Source organism: Prunus persica, chromosome G4, assembly GCF_000346465.2.
Source record: "Prunus persica cultivar Lovell chromosome G4, Prunus_persica_NCBIv2, whole genome shotgun sequence".
NCBI classification, from domain to species: Eukaryota; Viridiplantae; Streptophyta; class Magnoliopsida; order Rosales; family Rosaceae; genus Prunus; species Prunus persica.
In genome coordinates, this window is record NC_034012.1 from 208,880 (window position 1) to 225,345 (window position 16,466).

The following is a 16,466-nucleotide window of genomic DNA, read 5'->3' on the forward strand; positions in this document are numbered from 1 at the left end:
TGCAAATTGCAATGCATACTGGTGGTGGGAATTCTTACTAACTTCTAGCCATTATTATAAGGAGTTTTTCTTTGGTCAACAACATATGGAATACTGTATACATACATACGTACGGGGTTTGAGTTGAGTTTGAGTGATCCAACTGCGATGCCTTGTCCCATCAAAAATTTGGGCCCTTGTTTGTTGGCTTGCTTTGCTTTGCAACGACACACGTATTCATGAAGGTAATTACCAGAGCTAACATGGCTTTGGAGGAAAAAAGGTCCTACTCCAAGTTGACAACCTTAAATGACCAAACCCCACCAGACCTGAAGCCCTTCAACCCTTCAATGCATAATGCATTGGATTCCAATCTGTTAATCAAAAGGAATTAATGGACATATCATATGTCTAAGATTAGATGGTTTTTTTTTTTTTTTTTCTTTCGGTTAAGGGAGATTAGATGATTTAGTCATGCATATTGGCATATTGGCATATTCCCATATCTGACCAACCATATTCCCGTTAGTTGTGATTATAAAGGATAGCGGGTACCAAATTGGGCAACCAGACCAGAGCGACCTAGAGACGAGGTGTTTGGTCTCTTCATCTTGCAAATGGGACCTCACTGGTTCAGTAAATAAGGCTTAAAGTAGCCTTAAACTAACAAAAAATAAACATGGCTCAAACAAAGTAAGATGCAGTTTTTAAAAAAAATCCAAAAGTACAAATAGAAAACAAAAAAACAGAACACCCCACTGATGGGGGCTTTCAAGTTCAACCAGTTGAGTTGGCAATAGTAAATGATTATATGAGACGAGGGAAAAAGAAACAGACAGAGAGAGAGAGGAGGGAAGCCGGCCGCATATGACAGACAGGTGCGAAAGACCTGACTCCTGTGAGTCCTCAGAGCAGTTTGGTGATTCGGACCCCTTTAGTTTTGGGACAAAAAACCAATGAAATTATCGAATCCTAAAAAAAAAAAACCAAAAAACAAAAACAAAACAAAGAAGCTTTCTTTAACTTTGCGTCTTTGACCTCTCTCTCTCTCTCTCTCTCTCTCTCTCTCTGTCTCTGCGCCTAATAGTCCACCATAAGCGGAGGCCCAGTCCGTTTCATTACTCTCTCAGGCTCCCTTTTGCGCCCTCTCTTTCTCTCTCCACAAGCAGCAGCAGCAGCAGCAAGCAATTAACAAGCTATGAGCAGCGCGCTTTCTACGGTACCTCCTCTCCTTTTTCACTGCCAAAGCAAAGCCCCTCCTCAAGCCTGATCCTTCAAAAATAAGGTACTCCTTTTGCCCTTCTCTCACTTTTCCTTTTAGGTATTCGCGTCTCTGTTCATGGGCTTGCGCTTCTTTGCCTTCTAGACGTGTCTTTTGCATCTGGGTCTCTCTGTGCTTTTGGATCTGTCTTGGATTTTGACTGAAAGCTACGGTTTTCGTGATTATAGATCTGGGTTCTATGTAATTGTCTCTTGATCAAGTTCATTTAGTTGCTTATGCTAATTTCATCCATTTAAGACGGTTGGTACTTTTTTTTTATCAAATATGAACTGCATTTTCTATTTGGCTCAATTTACTTGACTGGTTTTTTACTTCTTTTGTGGTCCTTCAATCCCTTATACTTGTTCTCAATCTTTTTCAATTTCCCTAATTGTATTTTCCTGTTTCCTCTTCTCTTTCGATTGGTGGGTGGGTGGGTAATGCATATGTAAGCAATATTCCTACTTACCCAATATGTAATGAGCATCATTTGATCAAGCTCTGCATGTAGCTCTGTGCTTGGATATATGGTTTACCAATTCGGTTTTAGGTCTATAGGCTACTTATCAAATAAAATAGAAAAAAAAGGGACCTTTATACCGCGAGCTCTGAAATTTTGCATTTTGACTCAACTTTAGCAGATGTCTAGACTGTGTTTGCTAATAAGCTATCTGTGTTTTAGCTTCCTGGTAGTTCTCAGAGTGTATATATATTTATGTAGCAGCTGCTGCTCTTTGATCTTTTGCGTGATCTACGTTGTGAGGCCATTTGAAGGGAACTGGTTGTCTAATGGTTCCATCTTCCTAAGCTTTTGTTACTTGATTTAAGGAACTTTTTTTCTTTTTAATTGACATATATATATATATGTACATACATATTATTACATCTGAATGTTCTAAAATGCATATAGATTGATAATTGCTGCTGGAAGAGTTGAGAAGGCACTATGTTTGGCTGCTAATGGAAGATACAATGTTGCCCATAATGGGGGAGAGCAATGAAATTTTTCAATCTGCTTGATAACCCATTCTTCCTCTGAAATCTGATGGCCTCAAAATCTGGTGCTAGAGCTTCCTCAAGACTGCAACAGAAAATAGCTGGTGCTCAGACGGTGGAAACTAATGATCTCAGGCAATTTCCCCCACAGGGAGTGAAGCCAACCAGACCTGAGCTCGCCACTCCTGAGCAATTGTCAAAATCTATACAAAACTTAACGAAGCAGGTTGCAGTAGAAGCTTCTGATAATAAACGGTCAGCAAATTCCAATGAAAAAGGATCTGCTGATTCCTTGATTAATAAATTGAATTCGATTTCATTATCACCCAACCTTGAGAAAGCATCCAAGGAAGTAGATTCTGTTGTAAATGAGACCAGAGGTTCACTGGAAAGTTCTGTTGATCAAGAAAAGAAGACATCAGAGTATGGAAGTGTGAAGGACAGTTCAGTTTCAGCCAAAGTGAGCGATGGAGCCAGCAGTCTTGCCAAGACTAGTGGAAGTGCCAAGATTAGTGATCGAGTTGATTTTGTAGAGAGTGGCAAGAGCAGTATGTGCAGAGGAAGCACAAGCAGTGATGTGAGTGATGAGAGCACTTGTAGCAGCTTTAGTAGCAGCATCAGCAAGCCTCACAAAGCAAATGACTTGAGATGGGAAGCTATCCAAGCTGTCCGAACAAGAGATGGGGTTCTGGGTCTTGGTCATTTCAGACTACTAAAGAGGTTAGGCTGCGGGGATATTGGGAGTGTCTACCTATCAGAGCTAAGTGGAACTAAATGTTATTTTGCAATGAAAGTTATGGACAAAGGGTCTCTAGCAAGTCGTAAAAAGCTTCTTCGTGCTCAGACAGAAAGGGAGATACTGCAATCTCTGGATCATCCCTTCCTTCCAACATTATATACCCACTTTGAAACAGATAAGTTTTCATGTTTGGTGATGGAATTCTGCCCTGGAGGAGACTTGCACACTCTCAGGCAGAGGCAACCGGGGAAGCATTTTTCTGAGCAGGCAGTAAAGTATGTTCAGTAAAGTTGCACATATTATCTGTCTGTCTTCATTTTACTTGACCTGAATGATCCGTTTCATCTTCATATCGTCTCTGATTATTAAAAAAAAAAAAACTGAATATAACTGAGAACTTAGGGCAAAAGAAAGAAAGAAAGAAGAATTTGTTTAACTAGAGCTGTGAAAAGGGAAGCTTTTCTGTATATGTCACAGGTTCTTAAATTCTATCCTTAATTCCCTATGTTCAACTAGAAAGAAAGGTTTCCTTTTATCTTCTTGAAATAATTCATGTTTTAAAACCCATTTATCTAGGTGGACTCTCAAGCATATGGTGCTTGGGGAAACATATGGGCTACTTTGTCAGTTCAATAAGCTTGGTACATAAGTTCTGAAAATTGTATGGCCTGATTGAGCAGGCATGCTGTAGAGTTCTTGCTTGAATGTGTATGGTTTGTCTTTTAAAATGACAATTGAACATAATGTCCTAGATATTAGGATTGCGGCAGGCTTATGTAGATCACATAGTCTGTGCAATGATTCAATCCTAAGTGAGGGAGTGGTTTTTCCTTTGTCATAGGTGGTTAACCAAACATTGTATTCTGAATCTGCTATAATTTATTTAGCACTTAGAAAATACTCTTGGTAATCATCCGAAAGCATTAAATCAAGCAAGACTATATTGATATTGAGCTATTGATGTTTTCCTTCTTAAAAAGCTATTATTTATGCATTCTCGTGGAACTGTAATTTGCATTAATTTTCCCTAACGTTCATATTCAGAAAAGTCCAAATATTGGAAGCCATGATTAACTGATGAAATCAGAACCATAGGTGCATATTATAAAAAGTCCTCAAAGTTTGGCAATGGTTAGTGTTCTAGTAAGTAAGATGGTAGGTGTATAATCTAAACATCAGCCTGCAACTGTCATATGATCCTGCAGGAGGAATGTAATCGTTCTCAATATTGATATTATGTTGGGTTTCAATGACAATATGTTTGACGTAATCATTCAAAATGTTGATATTTATGTTGATTTAAATTTCTTCAAATAATATGAGCAATGGTCCTGGTGTGCATAGCACTTGATGGTAACAAGTTAATTTTTATTTGAGCTTGCAGATTCTATGTGGCTGAGGTACTGCTGGCTCTGGAATACCTCCACATGCTTGGGATTGTCTACCGTGACCTTAAGCCGGAAAATGTCCTGGTGAGGGAAGATGGTCATATAATGCTCTCCGACTTTGACCTTTCCCTCCGTTGTGCTGTTAGTCCAACTCTTGTCAAAACATCATCCATGGAGTTTGAACCCTTGCGGAAGAACCCTGTTTATTGTGTCCAGCCAGCTTGCATTGAGCCGCCTTCTTGTATCCAGCCATCCTGTGTAGCTCCTACAACATGCTTCTCACCACGTTTGTTTTCTAGCAAGTCCAAGAAGGACAGGAAACCTAAAAATGAAATTGGAAACCAAGTCAGACCATTACCTGAGCTCATTGCAGAGCCAACTGATGCCCGGTCTATGTCATTTGTTGGGACCCATGAGTATTTGGCACCTGAGATCATTAAGGGCGAAGGTCATGGAAGTGCTGTTGATTGGTGGACTTTTGGAATCTTTTTATATGAGCTGTTGTTTGGTAAAACTCCTTTTAAGGGTTCTGGGAATCGTGCAACGTTGTTCAATGTTGTTGGTCAGCCTCTCCGGTTTCCAGAATCACCAGTCGTCAGTTTTGCAGCAAGAGATCTCATAAGGGGATTGCTTGTAAAGGAACCACAGCACAGATTGGCGTACAAACGAGGGGCAACTGAGATAAAGCAACATCCCTTCTTTGAAGGTGTAAATTGGGCATTGATACGTTGTGCTACCCCACCCGAGATCCCAAAGCCTGTTGAGATTGAGCGGATACCTGCCCCAACAGCATCATCAAGTGAGAAGGAGAAGGCTCCTACTCCCACAGCAGCTCCTGATCAAAAGGGTTCTGATAATTATCTGGAGTTTGATTTCTTTTAGCCCTAGTTTATTGATCGTAAATGGTTTCTATTGGATGGAGAGAACTTTTTCGGACAATTTAGGGACTGTTAGTAGTGAGGTTAAGTTGTTTTCTTGATAGATGACGAGAAATGGTATGTTTGTTGTTGTTGTTGTTGTTGTTGTTGTTGTTACCTGTTGACAGTTTCAAAAAATTTTATTGCATAATCATTGCATGAATTCTGTGTCAAATCAAGGCATGAATTAGATCCCATTTTTAGGACTTTGTGCACGGCATCGGATGTTTGAGGGTCGTGGTCAATGGAGAGCCCCTTTCTTCTTGCAATGCAAATGCTTGCCCAACAGATATTATACACTGTTCTAGGTCTGCCACCGAATTAGTATACCGTTGTGAAAAAGAAAATACCAGCATAGGTTAGAAATTGGGATTAATTTCTTCTTGTTTTCTTTCTTCTATGGAATGTGCAAATGAACTTGGAAAGAGGATTTAAGGCCGCTAATATTAAAAGGCAAAATTCTTTTAATACAATGCAGGCATCGGATGTTTGAAATTCTGAAAGAAAGTTAACTTGGACTGGAATACAATGCATCCAAAGTTCTTTTTCTTTTGAAAGAAAACAAAAGGAGCTTTAAAAATGCGGTGAGCGTGGATCGAACACGCGACCTTCAGATCTTCAGTCTGACGCTCTCCCAACTGAGCTATCCCCGCTGCTGTTATTAATAGTGGCAGTAATGAAGTATATAACCCTTGTTCCTTGCCCCTTGCCTAGCAGGACGAAGAGAACTTGGGTTTAAAGCAGATGCATGAAAAGGCTTCAATATTATTCCTCTGTGGTTGGTGTTGCATAGACTTGGTCGTAGTGGGATCATCGTTGAGACGTGGGGAAAGGGAGTGAATCGCCTGGTCCGTCATGACTTGGTTCCCTTGGCAGATGATCTTGATCTCACAGCCATCTGGTGCAGCTTGAAGTATCTGATCAGCTATCCCGCTTCCTTTCCCAGAAATCAATTTCCTATTCCAGAAGATGATGGAGTTCATTGACGAATCACGAATCACAAGAGACCAAGTAAATAAATGAAGTAATGAATTTGGTGCATGGCTGGCTGCACCTGAACTGAATGCATATATTATTAATTACCTTAGATTGGATTTGGTAGTTCCAAGTACTAGCGTTGTTATGTTGAGAATAGGGATAAGGTCTAGAATAGCCCGTGCGATCATATCACTTTCAATCAGCACAGTGTCAACCTTAACATTTGCAGCGGAGCATTTGTCAAGGAACTTGTGAAGGAGCTCTCTCCTCTTGCCTGTTTCTTGGGCCATGTAAGTTTCCACCTGTTGTGAACTCACTTGACTCTTTGGAAGCTTTCCCACTATAAATATATTCAATTCCAACACAACAGATCATATTATACATACAGACACAGACACAAATGCATATGATATATCATATACGTACGTACTTGGTACTTGGTTGGTACTTGGTTGGTACTTGGTACTTACATGGACTTGGAATGAAGTGGATCTCCGGGAAAACATGAATGAGATAGACGGTGGTGGATGAGGGGTCAGCAGCGTGCTTTAATGTCCAGGTCAGCGCCTCCATGCTTGACTCGCTTTTACCGACTCCCACATAAACGCTGTTGCTGCTTCTATGATCATGATGATTATCTGTATAATCTTCCTTGATGGATGGCATGGGCAGGTATCGTTTGTTCCCAAAAAGCTCTTTGATCTCCCTTGGGATATCATCGGCCTGGGTTGATCTTCTTGATGAGGATCTGCTGCTTGAACTTGAACTTGAACCAACCTCCTCCTCATCATCCTCCTCGATCTCGCATGATGATATGTTGCAGCTGCTGCTACGGTAGTAATACTCATCATCATCATTATTACTACTAATCCTCTTAATTTGATCATCATCTTCCGACATTTTCACTTTTCACCCAACTGCTGCTCGTCTTTTTTTTTTTTTTTTTTTTTTTTTTCTGGCTACCTGCGCTCACAATATCTCTTTATTTATTTGTGGTGGTGCTGCTGCACAACCACTGTACATATATATATATATGTTTGAATTTTGATATACTGACAGATGCTTTGTTTGACCGCTTCACTTTGCATACGAAACGCGCATGTATAGGGTTTATTCGTATAATTCAGAGGGAATCGCGGCCGCTTATCACATATATTAACAAGGCTCGCTATTGAAAAAAGCACAACCAAAGCAATCTAGTGTATACATACATACATACATACATACATACATACAGGAACAGGACCTCATTATTAATATTGAAAGGATGTTATGATTACAATCAATTCAAACTTGGCATTGACAAGTCAAGTCTCTCATTACAAATTACAGTTTGTACATTTACATTGAATTTTAGGCGACAGTGACATGAATGACAAACTTTGATTTTCTTGTTCTATCACAAGACGAACGTAATGCTACTACTAATATCTGGAGTGTAACTTCTAGGAAGCTTCCTTCCTCAACAACAACAAACAAGAAGAAGAAAAAGGTACATTGCAGCCCCAGCCTATCATTTATGGGGAGAATCACCTCTAATGTGCTTCTTTATATAATTACTTTAAATGAGTTTAAGTGATTCTAGACAGAAGCACTTTCCATACACTTCTCAATAAAATTATTTAAAATCACTTAAAAGTAATTATTTGAAAAAATAATTCTCCATAAAACTGTTTTTAGGATTATCTAAAATTACTCCAAAACGAGTCTATTTAACAAGTTAAAAATAAACCCAAGATTAAGACTGTATAACTTCAGACAGAGGACCAATATAAATAATAATAATAATAAGTAATTTATTTATAAAATAAAAAGTAACCCAAGACAAGAGTAGTCCTCTTTCATCACTCCCCAATTGATAAAACACTCCCCAATTGATAAAACACTCCCCAATTGATAAAAAAGAAAAAGGAAAAGAGAAAGAAGAAGAAGGATGGCATTAAACGTGGCAGAATTGTGATCAGATCAGATTGGAATCTTTCAGTTTCAGCAGCTGTTTGGCACAAATTAAATGCCGCGTCGCATTTGCATTGGCTTTGGCTTTGGCTTCCTCCCATTTTTGGACGGTGCATTCCTCCAGAGTCTCACAATCTCACACAATAAGTTAACAAAGTAACCATATCCATCGGGATCCCATCCTCCGTCTACATGAAGAAACCAACCAAGTCGTATCCGACGGCAACAGATAGATCAAGCAATGTGGGACCCAATATTTTGTATTTGGGGTAGGTGGCTGGCTGGAAGGAGTGAAGGAAAAAAAATAAACTTGAAATTAGCAAAACTCATGAAAGATTTTTTGTTAAAAAAGTATCAGAAATGGTGAGTTACATTTTGTTGTTCCAACATAACAGATTATTTTGAGGCAAATAAAAGAGAGAAGAGTGGGTTATGTTGTTGAATTTCTGACTGAGGAGGGGTTGGGGAATAAATGGCTGGGCACGTAGGCCCGCCTTTGTTGAATCTCGACTCGAGTCTCTCTGTCTCTCTGTCCTTGTTGTCTCTCATGACATTGTTGACCCAAAATAAAAAGTCTTTCTCCTCCTCCTCCTGAGTCCTGAGCCTGACACGAGTGTTTGTCTTTTCCCTAATAAATCTATCTCATTTAATAAGTTTAACAATAACAAATTACAAATTACAAATTACAAATTACAAATTACAAATAACAAATAACAAATTACAAATCGTTGGTTGGTCTTCTGTTGCAGTAAAATCAGAGTCAAAAAAGAGAAGCAAAATAAAACTGGAAGAAGGGTGGTCCTCCTCCTCCTCCTCCTCCTTTATTACTTTACTAGTAAATTAATACGCTTTTCTTTTGAATTGCTTGCTTTAATTAATATAAATTAGTATTAGCAGGACGACCTCTGCCTTCTCTCATTCTCATTTTCAGCTTTTATTTAAATTTTTTTGCTCAGCAACCGAAAAACAGATTCAGAGACGGACACAGAGCGAAATTAAAGAGAAATGGGGATCGTTTCTCAGGAAGCGATTAAGCAGTTCCAAACTTTGATGGATCAAGGTCAGCTTTCTCAGCTTTCCCTTTCTCTTTCTTCCTTTTTTACTGTTTCTCATTTTGTTTCTCTGTTATTTGCTGGATTTTTGAGTAATGGCAGTTGATGAGCCACTCAAGAGAACATTTCAGGTTCGCATTTTCTATTACCTTCCTACTTTCGTCTCTCCGATCTCTTCTCAGCTCAAACTCAAACTTACAATTCTTCTGCTATGCTAATGCTATCTACTTTCTTTCTCTAATTTATTACTTCCTTTTTTTTAATCGACTTCTTTTATTTAAACTTTTTTTGTGGGTTGTCAATGGCTTGTGTTTTGCCAAATTGACATTTGCTGCCATCCCCAAAGGGCCAAGGCTCAAAGCATGTTTACTGCAGTTTCCAGTTTAACATCACCCCAAAACTCACAAATCTAATTCATTGATATTAGTAACATCAACTAGGCGGCTGCTATTTGGTTCCACATCATGGACATTGTCTTTATCATTTCTTCTCTTGCTATTTCATGGCAATTGACCTGCCCAACAAATGCTTGATTTCAATTTTGAGCTCTACTGGATCTTTCGGGATCATACTCATGCTTTCCCTTCTATAATATATTTTCCCCATGTTTTTCGAATTTTGGATTTAGCATAAAAATTGTTTCCTGGTTTATATAGAATGTTCATCAAGGATATCCTCTTGAGACTTTCGGCCGTTTTCTCAAAGCAAGAGAATGGAATGTCGCCAAAGCCCATAAAATGGTAACATGCAGCTCTTTAGCTTCCCAATTTTACCTAATGAAATCCTGTCCACTGTCAGCGCACTTCTTTTTTTATATTTTTAATTGGTGAAATGATATCTTTTTGATGTTCCAGTTGGTAGATTGTTTAAACTGGAGGGTACAAAATGAGATTGACAATATATTGGCCGTAAGTTTATCCTATTCCTGTACTTGCCTAGCATTTTGGTGTTTTTCAGTGATTGAAAAATTACCAATCTTATTTATACATGTGCTGGTCTCCAGATGCTGACATTTTTGGAGTCTTATTCCTCCATGCAGAAACCGATTGTTCCAACTGAATTATACCGGTCAGTACGAGATTCACAGCTCATAGGTCTTTCGGGTTACTCAAGAGAGGTGCTCATCCTAAATTAAAACTTATCTGTTTTTGGTGTTTACATTTTCTTTTCAAGACCATGACAGTGTTGACGATTTCAATCCTGCAATCTTTTGCTCCATGGGAATTGAACCTTTGATAATAATGTCTCTTGTACCAGTGATTTATTTATTTATTTATTTAAAATTTGTGTGCTGTAACATGTTTAACTCATTCTTCGTTTCTCTTCAGGGTTTGCCAGTCTTTGCCATTGGTGTTGGGCTAAGTACATTTGACAAGGCATCTGTAAGTTTTAGATTTAAATGAAAGACCATCTTGTCTTATAATTGAAAACAATTATTGAATTTGAATCATCTACTTCTGCCTCTTTATCTTGATGCTCAAGGTCCTTGAGTCCTTACAATCTTTGAGTAATATTTTTTTATTTTCCATTGCAGGTTCACTACTATGTGCAGTCACACATTCAAATTAATGAATATCGAGATCGTATAATTTTGGTGAGTATGGGATCTTGAATCTCTAAGCTTTCACAAGTCATTTTTCTGACCTGTGTGTTTGGTTGTAGCCTTCTGCATCGAGGAAGTATGGTAAGCCTATTACCACCTGCGTGAAGGTTTTAGATATGACTGGTTTGAAGCTCTCAGCACTAAGCCAAATTAAGGTACAATATAACCAGAAGTTTATTTGTTTATTTGTTTTCATTACAGTTGAGACTATCTTCTTCTTTCCTATCATAAATACAGATGACAAATCTATTTAGGTTTGTCCAATGTTCCTTAATTAAATTTTATAACCAACTTAAATTAGGTTGATTATAAGCGTGAAGATTCTACTTTGTATGTATCTAAATGAGTTCTACAATGTAAACCATGTAGCATTCACTACTTTGTATGTTTTATGCACGTGCAGTTATTGACAATTATATCAACAATTGATGATTTGAACTACCCGGAGAAGACAAATACATACTACATTGTAAATGCCCCATATATATTCTCAGCTTGTTGGAAGGTTAGTCTTCACATTGTGTTCTTTGTGATATCATGTAATCTGTTGTGTCCTGTATAACTGGGTTCGTCCCCACTTTGTTTATTGCATGATCGTTATTGATCTTTAAGCCATAGGGAGTATGGTGCTCATGTTCTTCTAAAACTTTATATATTTTAGATGCCCTTTTGGAATGGCAGTTGTATAATTCTTGGACTGTTAGCAGGTTGTCAAGCCCCTTTTGCAGGAGAGGACAAGGAAAAAAGTGCAGGTGTTGTCTGGTTGTGGTAAGGATGAACTGTTGAAGGTAAGATGTTTTCCCTATAATGCTTGAAGTTTTGAGAACTTGAATGTTTATGAGTTCTTGTCATATTTCTCAAAATCATCTTTGAATAAGTTGATTTTGATATCTTTAGTAATTTCATTTGGCAAAGTCAAAATTCAAACGGACTAATCTTGTAGTTGGATTTGATGTTTGTGTAGATAATGGATTATGGATCTCTTCCACATTTTTGTAAAAGAGAAGGTTCGGGATCATCTCGGCATTCACAGAATGGAGCTGAAAATTGCTTCTCCTTGGACCACCACTTTCATCAACAGCTCTGCAACTACATCAAGCAGCAATCTTTGATCAAGCAACCTGTTCACCCAATGAAGCAGGGTTCTTTTCATGTGGATGTACCTGAGCCAGCTGCAGAAGGAACACAGATTGCTAAAACGATAGAATCTGAGTTTAACAAGTTTGGTAATGGGAATGGGCTATCTGACTCTCTAGATGACCTCAAAATCAATGGTGACTGAAACCACAGAGCTTGGTGCCTTGCAGACTTGCAGTGATGAATCTTACGCCTTTGTGCTCAGTCTAAAGCTGCGGGACAAGGAATCTTTGCGTTACTGGTCCTACCGTTGCAATCATACGATATGATTGGTTGTAATGGTAGTTGCTCGCATTATCTACGTGAACTTCACAAGGGATATAGCTAATACAGTGTATGTAATATGACATATGGCTGCTGGATACTCAGTTCAGGCCTGTGCCGTGCGTAGCCTGATGTGCGTTGTAGTGCAGCAGCAAATTGTCATGTCATCTTTAGTTGCACAGTTCTAAATCATATACTAGTTGCGCAGATTAACCTATTTTCACCTTCAGCGATTTCTAAATATGTTTTTTTGACTGAATTATAAATCATGGAGGTAAAACATGTCAGTTTCTGTAGAGCCAATAAAAGAAGAAAGTATTCTTTTGAGTACTGAGATGAGATAACAAGCGATTTATATGTTTCCCTGTTTCTGAACCACTGAGACTCTTAATAAATAAGTTTTCCTGAATACACCAAAAATGGGATACTACGGTAGGCAGATGGGGAGAGGAGATACCTTATCATCTTTTCATTGCAAGATCAATTCTCCAAGCTTAGGCACTTGTGAAACAGAAACAGAAAGAGAACTTGGTGTTTCTCTCTCAATGATCTGCTCTTGTATCCTCCTACAAGTTAGAACTGAATGGAGAATGACCCTGATGACTCACCTGCCACCATTTGTTCTTCTTGACGCCGCTTGCGAAGTTCACCCTCCACCGCTGATTTTGCCGACTCTGCCATATCTGCTTTGCTCAATGCCATGTCTGTCGCAGTCTTGATTTCCTCTATCGCTTTTAAATTGGCCTCCAACTTTTTATCTACTTCCCTTTTTCTTACATTGATTGCTTCTACTTGGTTCATGCTCTCTGCCTCTTTCTGCTCAGCCAATTTTCTACATTCCTCGACTTTTGTTGTCAAAGATTCATACCCCTCCGATGATAGTTTGATCTTGCCGCCACTGGTCTCTGAATTTGAACAAGTACCTGCTTCCTGTGTCCCCCCGGATAAGAGCTTGAGCTCATCAAGGGCTCTTTTTTCTGCTTCTTTGGCATCTTTAGCTTCTTCCAGAGCGATTTTCAGTTTCTTCTCTGCTTCCTCTGCTACAACCCGGGTATCTTCAGCTTCTCGCTTCTGTTGATGAGCATTTTTCTTCATCTCTTCTGCTTCCAGCCTCGCGCTTTCAGTTTCAGATGAAAGCTTCTGGGCAGTTGAACTGTGATCATACTCATGATGACTAGGAGGTGACTTAAGCTGTGCCTCTGCCTCTTCCTTGGTTTTCTGTATTTGAGCAGTTAGTTTAGCAGCAAGAGATTCCATTTCCATTTCTTTATCCTTCAGTTCAGTTTGCTTCCTCTTCACATCCTCTAAATTCAACCTGAGGGAGTTCACTAAGCTTCGAAGAGAACTTTCTTCATCAGCAACTTCCTGCAGCGTCTTTGTGGCTTCATTCAGCTCCACAGTTATCACTCTCATTGAGTCCATTTCACAAGCGTGGGCTTTTTTCATTTCTTCTTGTAAAACTTCAATCTCTAAAGTTGTTTCCTCAAGCTTAGCCTCTAGACTTTCGGTCAGTTCGGGATCAACCTCTAGCTTCAAAGATAGTAATTTCTCTTCTACTTGTTGCTTAGCACTATTGTAAGATCGGAGGTGGGCCTGTTTTTCAGCCACAGCGTTTGCCTGCTCTTGTTGGGCCTGTTGGGAGGCAAGCTTTAGCTGTTCGATTGATCCCTGCATGGCTGCAACTTCCTTTGAGAGCTCATTAACCCTGTCTGAGTTAACGTTTGCGGAACGTTGAGCTTCTGCTGCCTGTTGGAATGCAGCCAGTTTTGCTTCCAAGGCGGCATCAAAGTCCTGTCGGATTTTGGTGAGCTCTTGCTTTGTAGCATCGAGTTCGGTCACAGTGGCTGTGTACTCCTTTCTAGCGTGGTCCAATTCGCGTTTCCAAGCTCCACCTTCAATGGGTTCTCTGGATTTGACCTCTTCCAGTTTCTTAGCCCGAATCTTGACTTGTTCTGCATCTTTGATGGCTAATTGCTTGGAGTCGCTTACAGTTTTGAGGTTGGTGTTGAGATCCTGCAGAGTTCTCTTAGCCTTTTCAAGCTCATTGAGTGCTCGAGCTTTTGTAGTTTGCGCACTCTCTAGTTGTTGCTTGATCTTGTTTAGTTCTTTCTGGGCCAACAGAAGCTGTGTCTCCTTGTCCAGTGCATGATTCTGACAAACAAGGAATTAATGAGCAGATTCATTCTTAATTAACTATGAGTTTGTTTAAATTATGACCATCATCACATTACCAAACAGCTAGCTAGCCTCCCTCAAGTCTGAAGGGTAGCTAGAGATGGATAGATGGAATTAAGTTAACATGGCCTACGGGATGAAAGGAGGAAAATAAATATATAAATTGAAGGGATTAATTGAGTTTGAATGTACAGAGTTACCTCTGAAGAAAGTTTTTTCTTGACGGGAGTGGCATTGGCAGGGGAATTGGCATTGGCATTGGCATTGGCAGGGGAACTGGCAGTTTTTACCCCTCTAGAAACGACCTCACCAAACAAACTAACAGCAGCTTTGACAGATTGGAATGGAGCCCTGGTGTCAACCTCTCCCACCTCTGCCCTTGGAGAACCCGAACCCGAACCCTTTTGCTGATCCTTTACACGGATATTCGCCATTTTGATTTCTCTTCTGCAAACATGCATGCATGACAGTGTCACAACATCAATTAGCATCACCAATTCAATCTTATATATCAAAATAATTGAACCAAATTCGACCAACCAGGGGTGGGAGTGGATGCCAACAAACAAGGTGTGTATATTTATATTATATATTATCTGCATCTTTTTTATGTACCAGCTATCTATGCATTGCAATATACAGAGTAGCATGTAGAGAATTAAACGGATGTTTTTAGTGTATGAGAAAGCTATTCATTAAATCAAACAGATGAGAGAGAGAGAGAGAGAGAGAGAGAGAGAGAGAGAGAGAAGCAAATTAACGAAAATATTGAAAACGTGAAAGCACGTACGTATGTAACACCGCAAAGAATAAAAGATGAAGTTATTGTCGAGTCAGAGGTGAAGGATCATCAGAAAAAGACTCTGAGAAAACCAGGCAGCCAATTCACGAATTAAGAAATTAGAAGGAACTTTCTGAAGAAACAAAGCTAGAATGTGATGGTGGTGACGGTGGTGGTGGTCCGGGTGTCAAAATTCTCAATTCTCAATTTCTGTGATTGAAGCTCCGGGTCCGTTGCAAACAAGAACAGGCCCAAAAGATGAGGTTCATTCAAGTTTTTGCCTTGTACATGATTTTACTTGTCCTATTTTAGCGGGAAGCAAAGAGAAGTATGCGCTAGTTAACGGTAAATGCCAACCGCTTAGAATTCAGAATAGACAGAATTGGCCTTGACTATTGCATTTCTCGCCATCTCTATCCCAAAAATCGAATGGAGATTTTTTTTTTCTCCTCCCACACGCGGAAAAAGGAAGAGAGATAATTTGTGGCATGAGTATCACAAAAAAACCAAAAACTCAGGAGATATTTAGACCGTTGACCAGCCATCACGGTGCCTGCCTGCCTGCCTTCTGTTCCTCCTTTTCCCACCGCTATAAGAAGCAGACCAATTGTGGTTTAGTTAGTTACATATCTCTTCACTTTGTTGTAGGGGTGGGCACGGTTCGGTTTGGACTGGTTTTTGCCTAAAATTAGAACCGATCCGGTACTATTCATCCGGTTTGATTCGGTTCGGTTTTAATAAAAAAAATTTCAAAAACTGTCCGGTTCGGTTTGAACCGGTTTCGGTCCGGTTCCGGTTCCGGTTCGGTTTGAACCGGTTTCGGTCCGGTTCCGGTTCCGGTTCGGTTTTGAACCGGATTATAAAAATTATTTTTTTAAATTATTTTTTAATACAATTCTCAACTGAAATATTATTTTTTTACTTGAAAATTAACAAATTACTCAATTTCATATAAAAAATAAATATTAAAGTAAGAAAAGAGAGATATTTTGACATTGAACTTGGATAAATATTAGGTTTTTTTTAGTGAAATTAAAAATATAGCATTAAATATAAATATATATTGAAATTATATATTTTTTTAGTTTCACCGGTTTGGTTCGGCCCGGTTCGGTTTTTGAAGACATGGAACAGGATCCGGAACCGGTCCAAACCGGTCCGGTTCGGTTTTTGACCGGTTTTTGACTTTTTGGTCAACTCGGTTTTTTTCCGGTTTGGTTCGGTACGGTTCGGCTCGGAT

The 16,466-nt window shown here is 39.2% G+C and overlaps 4 protein-coding genes and 1 non-coding gene across 7 annotated transcripts; 2 read left to right on the forward strand and 3 right to left on the reverse strand.

Annotated features, from left to right (window-relative positions):
* Window positions 636–5,455, forward strand: LOC18778479 (serine/threonine-protein kinase D6PKL2). Its single transcript, XM_007214734.2, has 3 exons — window positions 636–1,264; window positions 2,151–3,250; window positions 4,360–5,455. Exons 2-3 carry the CDS (start codon window positions 2,286–2,288, stop codon window positions 5,243–5,245), a joined length of 1,851 nt encoding a protein of 616 aa, XP_007214796.1. The 5' UTR covers window positions 636–1,264; window positions 2,151–2,285; the 3' UTR covers window positions 5,246–5,455.
* On the reverse strand, window positions 5,640–7,231 carry LOC18781523 (U-box domain-containing protein 35). The gene is made up of 3 exons (XM_007213893.2): window positions 6,729–7,231; window positions 6,364–6,598; window positions 5,640–6,237 (listed from the first exon to the last, which is right to left on the reverse strand). The coding sequence occupies exons 1-3, from the start codon at window positions 7,156–7,158 to the stop codon at window positions 5,991–5,993; spliced, it is 912 nt and encodes a 303-aa protein (XP_007213955.2). The 5' UTR covers window positions 7,159–7,231; the 3' UTR covers window positions 5,640–5,990.
* On the reverse strand, window positions 5,861–5,933 carry TRNAF-GAA. The gene has a single exon. It is a non-coding gene; the product is annotated as a tRNA-Phe (tRNA).
* On the forward strand, window positions 8,943–12,499 carry LOC18780688 (SEC14 cytosolic factor). 3 transcript variants are annotated; one of them, XM_020562983.1, is made up of 12 exons: window positions 8,943–9,009; window positions 9,171–9,274; window positions 9,369–9,397; window positions 9,923–10,006; window positions 10,121–10,174; window positions 10,306–10,383; window positions 10,595–10,648; window positions 10,801–10,860; window positions 10,929–11,024; window positions 11,273–11,374; window positions 11,577–11,657; window positions 11,834–12,499. In XM_020562983.1, exons 2-12 carry the CDS (start codon window positions 9,220–9,222, stop codon window positions 12,149–12,151), a joined length of 1,011 nt encoding a protein of 336 aa, XP_020418572.1. In that variant the 5' UTR covers window positions 8,943–9,009; window positions 9,171–9,219; the 3' UTR covers window positions 12,152–12,499. The 3 variants fall into 3 exon arrangements, with proteins under 3 accessions (XP_020418572.1, XP_020418571.1, XP_007212714.1); XM_020562982.1 differs by having other exon boundaries at window positions 8,972–9,049; XM_007212652.2 differs by lacking the exon at window positions 8,943–9,009 and having other exon boundaries at window positions 9,072–9,274.
* LOC18779464 (WEB family protein At1g12150) lies at window positions 12,409–14,879 on the reverse strand. Its single transcript, XM_020562981.1, has 2 exons — window positions 14,646–14,879; window positions 12,409–14,421 (listed from the first exon to the last, which is right to left on the reverse strand). Exons 1-2 carry the CDS (start codon window positions 14,877–14,879, stop codon window positions 12,844–12,846), a joined length of 1,812 nt encoding a protein of 603 aa, XP_020418570.1. The 3' UTR covers window positions 12,409–12,843.

Bases quoted from the DNA above. Each gene is read 5' to 3' on its own strand.
- LOC18779464 (XM_020562981.1), bottom strand. From the start codon at position 14,879: ATGGCGAATATCCGTGTAAAGGATCAGCAAAAGGGTTCGGGTTCGGGT. The intron at 14,422-14,645 runs GTAACTCTGTAC...CTTGTTTGTCAG, and splicing joins AGAAAAAACTTTCTTCAGAG to AATCATGCACTGGACAAGGA.
- LOC18778479 (XM_007214734.2), top strand. From the start codon at position 2,286: ATGGCCTCAAAATCTGGTGCTAGAGCTTCCTCAAGACTGCAACAGAAA. The intron at 3,251-4,359 runs GTATGTTCAGTA...TTGAGCTTGCAG, and splicing joins TTTTCTGAGCAGGCAGTAAA to ATTCTATGTGGCTGAGGTAC.
- LOC18780688 (XM_020562983.1), top strand. From the start codon at position 9,220: ATGGGGATCGTTTCTCAGGAAGCGATTAAGCAGTTCCAAACTTTGATG. The intron at 10,007-10,120 runs GTAACATGCAGC...TTGATGTTCCAG, and splicing joins TCGCCAAAGCCCATAAAATG to TTGGTAGATTGTTTAAACTG. The intron at 10,861-10,928 runs GTGAGTATGGGA...GTTTGGTTGTAG, and splicing joins ATCGAGATCGTATAATTTTG to CCTTCTGCATCGAGGAAGTA.
- LOC18781523 (XM_007213893.2), bottom strand. From the start codon at position 7,158: ATGTCGGAAGATGATGATCAAATTAAGAGGATTAGTAGTAATAATGAT. The intron at 6,599-6,728 runs GTAAGTACCAAG...ATATATTTATAG, and splicing joins CCACTTCATTCCAAGTCCAT to TGGGAAAGCTTCCAAAGAGT. The intron at 6,238-6,363 runs GTAATTAATAAT...CTTCTGGAATAG, and splicing joins ACTACCAAATCCAATCTAAG to GAAATTGATTTCTGGGAAAG.